We start from the raw sequence: 13,925 nt of genomic DNA, 5'->3' as shown, positions 1-13,925 counted from the left end.
TAATTTGTTTGTATGCTGTTTTGTAGCTTTGCTGTCTGTTTACAGTTCACTTTTGGTAGTATGCTAAAGTGATTCTAATACGGATGGAGCCTAAATGTATTTGTTATTTTTGTGTCTTTATAGCTCTTACGTTGATATCGGAGATTTCAATAAATTCATATCATCAGTCAAGTCTTCCACCATTATTCGGAGGGAAATGCTACAACGATGCTTGGCAATGGGCATTATTATATGTTATTATTATAGGCCAGGCCTACCTTAAAGTCATTTTTCCCCCTGGAAAAAGCTGGCCCACCCTATTTTATACAGGCCCATCCTAAAGTACATTTCTGCCTATGCTACTGGAAAGTACTGTCCACTAGTTTCATGTCAGGGTCACACTTTAAATCGCAAACTCTTTCATCACCTAGGTAACCTGAAGCAAAGAAGGAGGAAAACCATGTGACATTTAGAAATAATAAATATAGGATTGCTTCCTAATTTGAAAATTAGGTTCCTTTCCTCCTTTTCAGGAGGGAAATGTTTCTACACAGAATATACAACAGAGATTGAAAGTTACTAAGTACATTTACGCAAGTATAGCACCTAATTACATATTTGAGGTACTTGTACTTTTCATTTTATACTACTTTATACTTCTACTATACTCTACATTTTGGAAACAAATGTTGTACTTTTTACTTATTTCATAGATTGATGTATAGTTAGTAGTGTTGTAGTATACTCGAGACCGGTCTTTTCTCGGAATCGACTGCATTTCTACTCGGTTTTGTCTCAGTCTCGGACCTATAGGAATCAAGATGTTATGTAAAGACCCGTCAAGACCACGGCTGTGGCTGGGGATGTGACTAGATGTAAATCGCCATGTTTCAAATGCAACCAATCACGTGACTTCACTGACTTACTTTCAAGCACTCATCAGACTCCGAATCTTAATGTCTGTATATTTCCCCCCCGTTCAAAATACTCAAATGCTCTTGAAGTGAACGTGTCAGGAAATTCAACGATAATTACAATTGGCTACACAAACCACAAAAATGTAAACTGCGAAGAAACACTCAAGAAAAAAACACTGGGCAGTGTGTAAATGATGTCATGTGACCCTCACAGAGACGGCTGGGACTACGTCCAACTTTTCTAGACATTTGAATAACCTTACAATTTATATTACGATGTTTCATATGAAGATCTTACCAATTTACTGTTTTTAAATGAAAATAATCACTTCTTGAATGAATATGATGAAGTTGAATGTATATCTTACTGTTTGTATGTGGTAAGTTTTTCGTTCAGAAATATTTCACAGTTCAGCTTCTTTATTATGTAGATTTGCTGCTTTTGCTTTAAAATATTTTAAAATATGGGCTGCTGGATAGCTCAGTGGTTAGAGCTGGCGGCCCATATGCCTAAACCGCTGCCTAGTAAGCCATTCTGAATCCTGAGTCGGTCAAACATTCAGGCAATGTCCTCTCCTCTGTCTCCCCCTTGCAACTCTATAGATCTCTAAGAGCAAATAGTCTCTTTCTTAATTGGCAGACCTTGGTTTAAAATGTGTGCAGACAGAGCTCAGTCTCTCTGAAAGACAGTCCTACCTGGGTGTTTCTTTGAGGAGGAGGTGGGGGTCTCCTGCTGGGACTGCCTGCCCGCCTGAGCCTTGCTTGAGTAAGTCCCCTCTGTGGAGTCCAGGGAACCTACAGACACACACCATTTACTTTCATGTTACCCACCAATACTCACAAACATTTACAGCGGGTATAAGTATTGAACACGTCACCCTTTTTCTCAGTAAATATATTTCTAAAGGTGCTATTGACATGACATTATCACCAGATGTCGGTAACAGCCCATGCAATTCAAGGAAACCAAAACAAATAAGTTCAGAAATTAAGTTATGTGTAATAAAATGGAATGACGCAGGGAAAAAGTATTGAACACATGACAAAAGCGAAGACACCAGCTGAAATCTATCAGTAATCAGAAAGCAATCCTGTCCCTTGAAGAGGCAAATTAATATCAGCTGGTTCAGTCCCAACTGATGGCCTACAAAAATAAGTCTCATTATCAAGGAGTCACACAAGAAACCTCTCATGGTGGGGAAAAGCAAAGAGCGCTCTCAAGACCTTCGCAACCTTATAGTTACAAAGCACACTGATGGCAGTGTTGTAGTCAAGTCACCAATTCACGAGTCCAAGTCACTCTTGAGTCACCACTCTTCGAGTCCGAGTCCAAGTCCGAGTCACCAAGGGAGAGTCGTAGTCGAGTCCGAGTCCAAGTCCGAGTCACCCAAGGAGTGTCCGAGTCGAGTCCGAGTCCGAGTCATCATTACCTGTGTTCGAGTCCGAGTCCAAGTCCGAGTCACCCAACGAGTGTCCGAGTCGAGTCCGAGTCCGAGTCAGCATTACCTGTGTTCGAGTCCGAGTCCAAGTCCGAGTCACCTAAGAAGAGTCCAAGTCAAGTCCGAGTCACAAGTCTTCATGTATTAATCTTCATGGATATATGTGTTGAAATGTAGCTGCTCCTCCACATTGCTTTTATCCTGTCATGTTATACTAATCTGTCTATTGAACTGCTGTGAAGCCAGTTTGGCTACAATTCTTGTAATAGGTGCTATACAAATATAAAGCGTATTACTAATATTAATATTATTATTATTATTGTAAATGACCTATAATATGTCTAACTATATTTAAAATGAGTTACCTTTTAGAGAAGTGATTATATTTGTATGCCAATATTTTCCTATGGTAAAGTTTTCGTTTTGCACTTTTATTTTGATAGTAATAAGATCGGGACTCTTATTTTGAAGGAACTTTTACCGGTTAAATCGGTTTACTGATGAAGATTTAGCCCCAGAAAGCACATGGCTACTTAGCATGCAAAATGACTCATTCTGCATGTTAAGTAGCCATGTGCTTTTGTGTTATCGGCTGAATCTTTATTTATTGATTAGATCACGTTACTCTGATGATAGTGTTCAAGACAGCCTATATGTCTGAACTCGATGTTTAGAGTAATGTGTTACGGAGCCTTCTCTTCAATATTGTTTCCACATAACGAGCATTTTGCGCTGCTCTTTTCCAATGTGGAAGCAGAATGTGTGAAAGCATACAGCACGATGCGGGGTGTGTCTCTAGACATCTTTAGACTGGAATAGCGGGGCCCAGTACGTGAACTCGCCTTGCAGGTGCACACGCAGGGATAGAGGACATCAGACTCCATAGAAAACTTGCTCGAGTCCGAGTCCAAGTCGGAGCGTCAATGTACAAGTCGAGTCCGAGTCATCGTGGGGGGAAAAATTCACGAGTCCGAGTCCAAGTCATCGTACGCCAGAATTCACGAGTCCGAGTCCAAGTCATCGTGCGCGAGAATTCACGAGTCCAAGTCCGAGTCGCGTCAATCAGTGCGCGAGTCCGAGTCGAGTCGCGAGTCCGAGTCGAGTCACGAGTCCCGAAAATCGACACTGGAGTCCGACTCGAGTCCGAGTCCAGGACTCGAGTACTCCATCTCTGACTGATGGCATTGGTTACAGAAGGATTTCTGAACTTCTGAATGTTCCAGAGAGCACTGTTGGGGCCATAATCCGGAAGTGAACAGAACATCGTTTCACCATAAACCATCCACGACCAGGTGCTCCTCGCAAGGTTTCTGACAGAGGATTGAAAATAATTATCAAAAGAGATGTCCAAGAGCCAAGGAGCACTTGCGGAGAGCATCCGAGACCTGGAGTTAGCAGGTACAATTGTTTCAAAGAGAACAATAAGTAATGCACCCACCCGCCATGGCCTGTATGCACGCTCACCACACAAGACTCCATTGATGAAGAGAAGGCATGTTGAAGCTCGTTTAAGGTTTGCTGCATGACATTTAGACAAACCTGTGAAATACTGGGAGAATATAATCTGGTCAGATGAGTCCAAAAGTGAACTCTTTGGATGCCATAAAACACACCATGTTTGGAGGTCAAATGGCACTGCACATCACGCCAAAAACACCATACCAACGGAGAAGTTTGGAGGTGGGAACATCGTGGTGGGGGTCTGTTTTTCAGCATAGGGCACTGGCAAACTTCTTATCATTGAAGGACGGATGAATGGAAAAAGAGACATTATTGATACAAATCTGCTGCCATCTCCCAGGATGATGAAGGTGAAACGAGTGTGGACATTTCAGCCAGACGATGATCTCAAACACACAGACAAGGAAACTCTCAATTGGTTTCAGAGAAAGAAAGTAAAGCTGATAGAACGGCCCAGCCAATCACCTGACTTGAATCCAATAGAAAATCTATGGAAAGAACTAAAGATCAGAGTTAATAGAAAAGGCCCACGGAACCTTCAAGATTTGAAGACTGTGTGTGTGGAAGATTGGGCCAAAATCCCACCTGAGCAATACATGAGACGAGTTCCTCCATACAGGAGGCGTCTTGAAGCTGTCATTACAACAAAGGCTTTTGTACGAAGGATTAAATACATTTCAGTAAGCATGTTCAATACTTTTTCCCTGTGTCATTCCATTTTATTACACATAACTTAATTTCTGAATGTATTTGTTTTGGTTTCTTTGCATGTGTGGATTGCATGGGTTGTTACCGATATCTGGTGAAAATGTAATGTCAATAGCACCTTTAGAAATATATTTACTGAGAAAAATGGTGACATGCTCAATACTTATTTTACCCGCTGTATATACTTGTCTTTTATAAGAGATGAAGTGCTATGGTTACAGCCCTGTATATAGCAACACACATCAATTAAAAGGACAATTAATATTCATGTTTATTCAGTATGTATGTCAAAAATGTGGCACATTTAACATAGGTATATAATATATATATACACATTTTAGACATGCATGATTTACAACTCTCCACTCATAAATGTGGGCAACTTCCAAAAATACAATGAAACCGCTGTGTGGGTCGAAGTTTGAAAAACTACAATAATATTCACGAGACATTGAGTTTACACTTTATCCCTTGATTGATATGACATTGTCATCACTCGTCATTGTGATCATGTAATAAATATAAGTCCCACTGTACCTGCAGCCAGGTTGAAGGTGCGGCCCTTTATGGAACTCTTGGATGGAGAGAACCAGTTTAACACGGAGCCCACCAGAGGCAGCTGTCTCAGAGCCCCCTGCACACAAACAGACAAATATGTGTATCCTTACATGTTCACGCTCACACAATCAATTAAACAAGAGGGCAAAGAAGGCAATCCTTTCTTACCCCAGATCTAATTCTTTATTATCCAAGTATGAATCCTTACTCATTTAAGGAGTGGAGAACATCTTTGTCATTTAACCCTCCTGTCGTATTTGTTTCTCCCACCTTACTTGGGGTTCCCGGTCAAATTTGACTCTTACATTAACACAAAAACCCTTAACCTCTTAAGCCCTGAGCCTGTTTTTCAGGCCTCAGGCTCGAAAATGACATTCCCAGAACAATTGACCATATCTTCCCTTCTAAAAGGGTTAAATTAATAATCTTTTTTCTCAAAGCAATGATAAACCTGTGAGTTGGATGTAGAAAAGTCAGAATCAATATTGATTTATTTTATTTTAAAGAAAATTCAGATTGAACATAGTAAAAAAATGTAAATTATAGTGTCCGTCAAAATAAAAACATTACTTATATTGAAAACCACCCTTGAATGATGGGATAGTAGACTAAAAGCTTTAGGAATCCAAACTATAACATATAAGAAGTACCCTGTATCAAGATTGATGCAAAACAAGTGAAGTTTGACCTTTTTAGAGAGGTTTAGAAAAAAAAAACACTTCTGGGGTCATTTGGGTGCATTTTCCATATCTATGGCCCCCCTCGTTCAATTTTGATGATTGAAACCTCTTTTTAACCGTTAGAGCCAATGGAATCGAGGGGAGTTCCTAAAATCCATCTAAACATTAGTCATTGGTGAATGAGTGATGCGTAGCCAGAATGCCCAATACCGGAAGCTGTCATACATTCTCGTAGCAGCTAATATGAAATCTCCGTTATTGACATAAATATGAAGATGGATTATCAGTAATCATTTCAAAGTGACACAGACACATTGGATTAACCTATGGATTAACCTTCAGCAGCGTTTTTATCGTTTTAATGCCATTGAACACAACTTGTGATCAGAAACAGCAAAAAGTAAGACAAATTAGCCGTGTTTGCTACCTAAAGCTACGTGGTGTGATGTCTGGTTTTGTTTCCCATGCCGCGAGTTCTGATCGCTCAGTGATGATACTTATATGTCTGGAATCTGTGGAATCTCAGTTTGCTAATCGATATATTGTTTGTGCAGATCCGATAAGTAATAAGGGTATTCTACCGTGAGTTAACATATTTTTGCTCAGGGCTAATTCAGAGCCTTTGTTATTACCCTTGTGTTTCGTTTAGCTAAAAATTGTTAATATTGTCTGATAGCTGAGTTTCTTCCCGTTAAGTGGATATGACACATTCATAGTTTATTAAATATTAAGAAGTCCTCAGACGCTGTTTCTTGCAAGATGTTGCGTTTTGCCCCCGGTACCGGGGGAATGGGGGTTTAACTGGTTAATCATCACCGAATGTTATTTAACACCCTTTAACTACTGGTTTACATGAATAACTGCATCGAATATACAAATAATAGACACTGAAAATGTATTCCACATTGACATGGTTGTCGATTTGTAGGTGTATCATTTGATATCTGGAGATAATCTAGGGTTAACCATGAATTTCCTATGGCGCTCATTTGTGACTGAGAACAGTAACAAAGTTGACTAAACCTCTCAAAATTCAATCAAAGTGGTGATCAGCAAGTTTATAAGTTCAAATCCCTACTGTGGAGGATATCATAAGGCCTTGAGACAATCAGATGTAAAACACAATATTTATGATTGATGAAAGCAGTAAATCGGTCAGATTTGACCTGAACACGACAGGAGGCTTAATAGTTCCTCATTAATTCTAACAACACATCCGTGCACCAGCAGGCGCGCACACACCTCTTCCATGAGTTTCTCCTCGTTGGCCTTCTGCAGCTGCAGTTCCGCCTCCAGGATGCCCTTCCTGACCACCTCCGTCATGTTCTCCAGCAGCTTCAGGAAACATCACAAAAGTCACACACATGATATGCCACAGGGTAAACACGCCATACATCACAATCATCATGTGATTCAATCAACAGCAAAAATGATTGTGTATTTAATAGTTCTTAAAATGATGGTGTCACTAGCCGCTTTCACACCAAGTACTTTGCCGTACTTAGTTCCCAGCACTTAGTGCCCCCATGGAACTAAGAGCCGATCGCGTTCACACCGGAATAAGTTCCCTGAGGGAAGATTACGCAAATGAAGCCGCTGACGTCACTTCTTCTGCTTTGGGTTTACTGGCAGGCCGCAAACAACTTCACGGCGTATACTGCCTCCCGACTGGGGACTGGCTGGGGACTGGCTGGGGACTGGCTTCAGTAGAAGCTGCTGGGACTCCCAGCAGCTTCTACTGAAGCCTTCTGAGTAAATCGCCAGAACGCCGACAGCTCCTCATCACTCCACCGCTCCCATGTTTTTTTTTGTGTTGCCATATTATTCTCTCTCCGTTGGTGCGCAGGGCTAATGCTAATGCTAATAATGCTAATGTCAGCAAATACAATGGCGGCTTCAAAAAACCTTTCCGAGTTTTACGGGGCGTGGTTTACAATCCGCCCAGCCAATCAGAAATTGGAACTTTTTTCTCCCCAGGAAAGTACCTGCTCTCTAGCAGGCACTAAAAAGGGGGTAAAAGTTCTCATGAACTAAGTTCTCTTTTTGGTGTGAACACAAAATCCCAGGAACTATCGGAACCAAACGGGAAAAGTACGGGGAAAAGTACTCCGGTGTGAAAGCGCCTATTGTGTTATTTTGCTACTGCAGAGCGTCAAATATTTATTAATCTTTGATGAGATGTTTTGCAACTACGGCAACCTTCCAGTATTCTATACATTTAGATTTATAGCAGTTACCCTTCCACTCTCCTCTATGTCCCTCCCGAGGGCAGCTACTGTGTCCACCAACTCTGAAACATCCACGTCCTCGGTCACCATGCCAACAAAGATACAGTCCTCCTCTGTCCCAAACTCAGGGCCTGTGAGGGGACAGGAGACAGGAAACGAACACACCAAACCAATCAATCTTACTTCACGGAAACATGTACGTCTCACAGGCCTCTGAGATGTGCGAGTGCTCACCAGTGGAAAAGATGATGTCGGAGTCCAGTTCTTGAAGTTTCTTCAGCAGCTCACTGTTGATCTTCTGCAGCTCCTCCTCCCTCCTGCTCTCATCCATCCCCTCAGCCTGAGGCTCGTACCTGCACATTGCAATCAGAGTCACACAGAGGGGACGTTCACATGATGATAGAGACAAAATAAGAACAGTATTTAGTAAAATGAGCACTCATATAAAAAATGTAAAATCAAATAATAATTACACATTCCAAGTATAAAAAGGTAAGTAGCAACATTACAACAATTAAATGACAGCAATGAGGAAGTTGCAGCAGGACAGTAGTAAATTCCATAATTACTATTGAATATTGACTGAAATAAGGTCTGTGGTTAACACAAGAGATTTTCACATTTATTTCGCACACATCAAATCTGTCAGTAAATACCCCATTGGTGGAGGTCTGAAGCTGCTATGTGTCATAAAACAGCTGCTGCTAACAAGTGTCTAAATGAGACTACTAAACAACATCACGCTGAACATTCGCCACCCTTAGCTTAGCGCTGGTGTTGTGAAGTCATGTGACTGTGCTGTAGTTTGTTTATAGCCTCACTTATTGAGATTTCATCTACACTTCAAAAATCAAAAAGTGGTGTGAAAATGTATCATAAATGTTTGTTTGCCACAAAGCTTATTTTTTTATTCCAAAATTCTTTGGAACAATCCCATTGCTTTTTGTCGACGGAGCCCTTGGGATGCTAACTTCTGGGTTGGCGCTAAATATACGTCACCACTGCACCACTCTATTATGATCCAAACCATACCTCTATGGTTATTGTCTGCGGCCAGGAGGCGTTTTCATACGTTTCGGGCAGAAATCATGTATTTGTACCATAGGTCAACATGTCACGACAACAGTCACAGGACTAGATCAATTCTCAAATCCAACACATTACGAAATATTTAATAAGTATTTTGATATTGCAGGTATACAGTATAATTCAACAGTTTTGTTTTTCTTTCTAAAGCAGCATATTGTGGCTGCTTCACTGAAAATATTAAAGAACATTTAACATATGTTGTAACACAATTTTCCTTGTAATTGCACTTGTCTGGTTAATATTACAGTTAATGTATGGTTAGTTCATTACTGGTAATGTGATGCTCATGTTTATATAATACGAAGATTATTATTACCAATGAAGAAGTTTGTCCTAATAACGTCCAGAAGAGACATGAATTAATGTATCTAAGGTCAAACATGTAATTGTGTAACTAAGCACCTCTCATGATATTTGTAATATGAATGTAAGAAAATAAATTGATGCACTTGATTTTTGCACTATTTGGGGTTGGGGCACCTGTTGGAGTAGCTTTGGATATCAGCGTCAGATTAATGAATGTGATGTGACAGCAGGCCCTCAAAGCCTCCTCTCTTACCGGACAGCGCCGAGGCCGGGCCAGCTCAGCTGCTCTCGGTACGTGAGCGAGGGCGAGTGTCGGTGGACCTCCTCTCTGAAGTCCTGTCTGAGGCTCATGGTGGAGCACATGGCAGGCACCAGCTCCGACAGCTTCTCCACCAGCTCCTCTGTGTTCTCCTGCTGCGTGCCCAGGACTGGACACAGGCAGAGAACCATGGTGTTGTTTAACCCTTATTACAGTATCTAAGATATCTCAAGGACACTGTGTGAGTGTGTGGAGGCTACCTGCAGCAGTCAGGAGGGGGCTGAAGCGAACACATGTGCCCTCGTCCTCCAGCTCCACCACATCTACTCCACTGGAGGGGACCCACTGAACCAGCTCTTCTCCTAACTACACACAGAAGAATAAACACATCAACTGTGGGGTTGCTCAGAGTTCAGTTTTAAGAAGAAACACTTTTTTCTAGAGAAAGATTGTTCTGTGAACAGTTGGAAAAATGTTTGCAACGTCTCCTATTTTTTTTTGTTAGGGCGTTTGTTGTTGTAATTATTATTTTGGACACAAGAGCCTGAAGTGCACAACTACCCAATGTTCTAAATAGGTGAAGAACTTCTTCAGTCATTATAGTTTTATTGACATATTATTTATTGCAGCTCTAAATTATAGCATAGGCACAGAACAAAGAACAGGTTATGTACTACAGAACTCACCCATCTGTTGAAGGCATCGAGCACCTCCTTCTCCCCCGCACAGAAACCTTCCACTGAACCCCCACTGGATGCTAGCGACATAGAACAAAGGGAAAGTAAGAATACAACAATGTACTTTAAATATTTGTTGCTCCATAGTGACATTATTATCCTGGTTCAATCTCAGTAACCCCTGAAATGTTCTATCCGCAGGTCTCAGGGTTACTCCGCACCACGGAACGAGGAGGGGCTGCACTCTTAGGTCAACAGAACCTCCAGAAACCAACATGCTTATGGGATGACGACACGGCTGATGGGGAACATGTGACTCTGTTGATAACTAGTAAGTGGGCCTTTGAGTTAATAATATGGCATTACACTAATCCCTTTTAGTTTGAGAACTCAAATAACTGCCTTGCCCATACAGTTTAAATCCATATCTTTCCAAAATCTCATTATATGGAGCAAGATTTGCCACAATATTATTTTGAGTGAACAGAAATCGACAATCTGTGCGTAAATGTGTAATCTACGGTGGCCGGCAGGTGCAAACGCGGAACAACGGCCAAAAACGCATACATAAGCAGGAAACAGCTGCAAATAATGAAATGAAAAACAAACAAACCCTGAAAATAAATACAACAAAAAAACGCTGCATTTACAGAAATGATGCAAACTAAATACAACACACAAACCCCGAAAACAAACGCAACAGAAAAACTCTGCAAATACAAAAACGATATGCAAAGTCAAAAACACATACAAACTCAAAAACACACAATGCTCCAGGCCTCTAGGGGGCGCGTTACGTGGAACAGATTGATGTCGGACCAGACATAGAGAGAACCAACGAGAGTGATGGAAATTGAAGCCGGAGGAAACAAAGTTGATCGAAGTGGACAAAGTCGATGTATAAGAAGGTAAGTTTTGTTTTGTTGTTATACAAAGAGCTTCATATTTACACAGCTAGCGTTAGCGTCCCTACAGTAACTACTACACCAGCTGAGGAGAGGAGAGCTTCACCTGAAGAGAAGATAAAGTGAGGGAAGAACATTGTTAAAAGAGATGACAAATGGAGTGCAGGTAAATAACACGGGCCATAGTGAGTACCGCAGAAACATTTGAAGAGAGAGAGAGAGACATTCTTAGCAGTTTGTTTATATGTATGTATTTGTGTATAGATCATGTTGCAACTATACAGAGCTTTTGCAATACTATATGTAACTATGGTCAGTGGAGAAGTGATAAAATGTATGCATGCAGAGCTGTCATTGGCTGAGATAAGTCCGGCCGTGCGTCACGACTCTTTGAAACATCACTGTTGCCGGAAATACATCCACGGAGGAGCCGTGTAGGAACCATCAGTGGGTGTTTCTTAATGTTGAGTACGCTTGCTTGGTAGCACATGTCTTCCGAGTCACTTGCTTTAGAAGCGAGGCAAGAACACTTCCTGGCATTTGGAAAACAAAGAGTGGAACAGGCGAGCAAGTGTGCAGGTGTGCGTCATATGAGAGGCCCCGCCTTACATTTTCCGCCACAGATTTGGGGAAATTGGTCCGTGCTCAAAGCATTGTGGGGATTTTAAGACAGCGGAGTCACATGTGCAGCCTCGAAATTTCTCGCTACGAAGTACGCCGGGCTCGGTAGAATTCCAAGTATGCTGGACATTGGAACAGTACTTCGGCGGCACTCGATGACGTAGTATGCTTGAAATAGTGGCTCTGGAGCAGCCTTCCTCGACATTGAGAAACACCCCGAGTATCCTCGATTATAGCTCCTCCAGAGAGCCTCCTCGATGCTCGATGCTCGGTCCTCGATGGGCATTTAGAGAAATTAGATGTCCTTCAACATGGCACACTGAAATCTATTTCCGGGTCACTACCGGAGGACCGAGGAATCGAGGAGGGGATATTAGAGAATTGGGAAGCCTTTTATGTCTGGTCAGACATCAATCTGTTCCACGTAACGCGCCCCCTAGAGGCATTGTGTGTTTTGGGGTTTGTATGTGTTTTTGACTTTGCATATCGTTTTTGTATTTGCAGCGTTTTTCTGTTGCGTTTGTTTTCGGGGTTTGTGTGTTGTATTTAGTTTGCATCATTTCTGTAAATGCAGCGTTTTTTTGTTGTATTTATTTTCAGGGTTTGTTTGTTTTTCCATTTCATTATTTGCAGCTGTTTCCTGCTTATGTATGCGTTTTTGGCCGTTGGTCCGCGTTTGCACCTGCCGGCCACCGTAGTAATCTGTATATGTACAAACACTTTCCACATGTGCAAAAAAAGATTTCCGGAATATAAAAAACAGATTTACAAATACATCAAATTGAACAGGAAATTAAAAAGCGCTTGTGAATATCTTTCTAACATTCTCAACCTTTGATCAGGGATTTGTGAATCTGAATTTATTTTTGTATCTCTTTTCTCTGATTGTGAATTTGCATTTGACACACATTTTCATCCGATCCGAAAGAATACCTATTTGTTTCCCTCTGCCTTTGTTGGATATTATGTGATGGCCTGCTGATGACAGGGCATTTCAAGCATGCAGTCTGCTTACTGCCGTTTTCTTTTTTAAACAAGCAGCGCTTAGCAATCTGCTTTCATTATGTAATTATGACTGTGAGTATAAGTGTGTATTCATATGTTTTATGTATATTATCTAGCAAACATTTTCTTGTCCTTGACATTTGATCACAAAATTCTAATCAGTTCATACTTGAGCAGCAAGAATGCTTTCCTGGCCATTCTGACCCACAATCCTTTGTTCAGCGAATATAAAAACAAGAGGGTCAAAGGTCAAGGTGCCATGTTGGCACAGAAGCATATCTACCAGTTTACACTTAATACGTATACCATAGATAGAGCTCCTTTCCTTTATTATATTACTGATTGACAAACAGTCTTTATCAAAAGTGCCATGTTTGTGCGACCCTCACCAGCACTCATGTCCTGTGAAAACTTGAAGAGCACCACAGGAGAGCTGAGTTCGTCCTCCACCTGTTGGACACACAAGGACACACATCAGCCGTCTGTCACACAGGGATGCTTATCATCATACTGAACAGTGATCTGCTGTATGGCATGCAAAACAAAGATCTTCAGTTGGAAGGGTGCGATGTTAACGTTTCAGATGTTGCTTTGTGTCCATGCCTAATGAATTGCGATATGTTATGTAACTGAATGTCACACACAAGTCAATATGGAAGAGATGGGCCGAGTCCTTTCCTCTCAGTGGTGTGGAGCAACCACCATCACAGCTACAGCTCCAGTTCACAAGATTTTACTAAAATACCTTAAGTATGAACTGATCAATATGTGGCATTAGGCGTTTAGACTACTCCATTATCAATAAAGACATTTCCAAAGCAAGGCTATGCACCATGCAATAGGTCACAGATGCAGGCAGCACCTGGACACATCTATGTTTCTGAGGACATCACCGGGGTTACATCATGCCTGGCGGGGGGCTGAGATGAAGGCTAGTGTGTCTGGGTGTTCATGTGAGAGTCATGAATAATCCACAAGTATGTCTGCGGTTGTCAAGTTAGAAAACCAGAAAGAATATTCTAAAACGTTTTATCCATAATAAGAGACAAATATAGCTGCACCCAGGAGGTTTCAAAGCTGTAGCATGCTAATG

At 41.3% G+C, this 13,925-nt stretch overlaps 1 protein-coding gene across 3 annotated transcripts in view; it reads right to left on the bottom strand.

Moving 5' to 3' along the window:
• The window catches only part of pdxdc1 (pyridoxal-dependent decarboxylase domain containing 1), a 41,970-nt gene that overhangs the window by 6,093 nt on the left and 21,952 nt on the right, over positions 1-13,925 (bottom strand). For all 3 annotated transcript variants that reach the window (XM_034113765.1, XM_034113764.1, XM_034113767.1), the window contains 9 exons: positions 13,222-13,282; positions 10,311-10,381; positions 9,885-9,990; positions 9,619-9,793; positions 8,205-8,323; positions 7,980-8,101; positions 6,985-7,077; positions 5,042-5,138; positions 1,593-1,691 (listed from right to left, as the gene is read on the bottom strand). In XM_034113765.1, the coding sequence (XP_033969656.1) occupies positions 1,593-1,691; positions 5,042-5,138; positions 6,985-7,077; positions 7,980-8,101; positions 8,205-8,323; positions 9,619-9,793; positions 9,885-9,990; positions 10,311-10,381; positions 13,222-13,282 (943 nt within the window). The remainder of the gene's footprint in view (positions 1-1,592; positions 1,692-5,041; positions 5,139-6,984; positions 7,078-7,979; positions 8,102-8,204; positions 8,324-9,618; positions 9,794-9,884; positions 9,991-10,310; positions 10,382-13,221; positions 13,283-13,925) is intronic.

Source organism: Trematomus bernacchii, unplaced genomic scaffold (assembly GCF_902827165.1).
Source record: "Trematomus bernacchii unplaced genomic scaffold, fTreBer1.1, whole genome shotgun sequence".
Classification (NCBI taxonomy): domain Eukaryota; kingdom Metazoa; phylum Chordata; class Actinopteri; order Perciformes; family Nototheniidae; genus Trematomus; species Trematomus bernacchii.
This window is presented reverse-complemented; position numbering and strand designations above follow the sequence as displayed.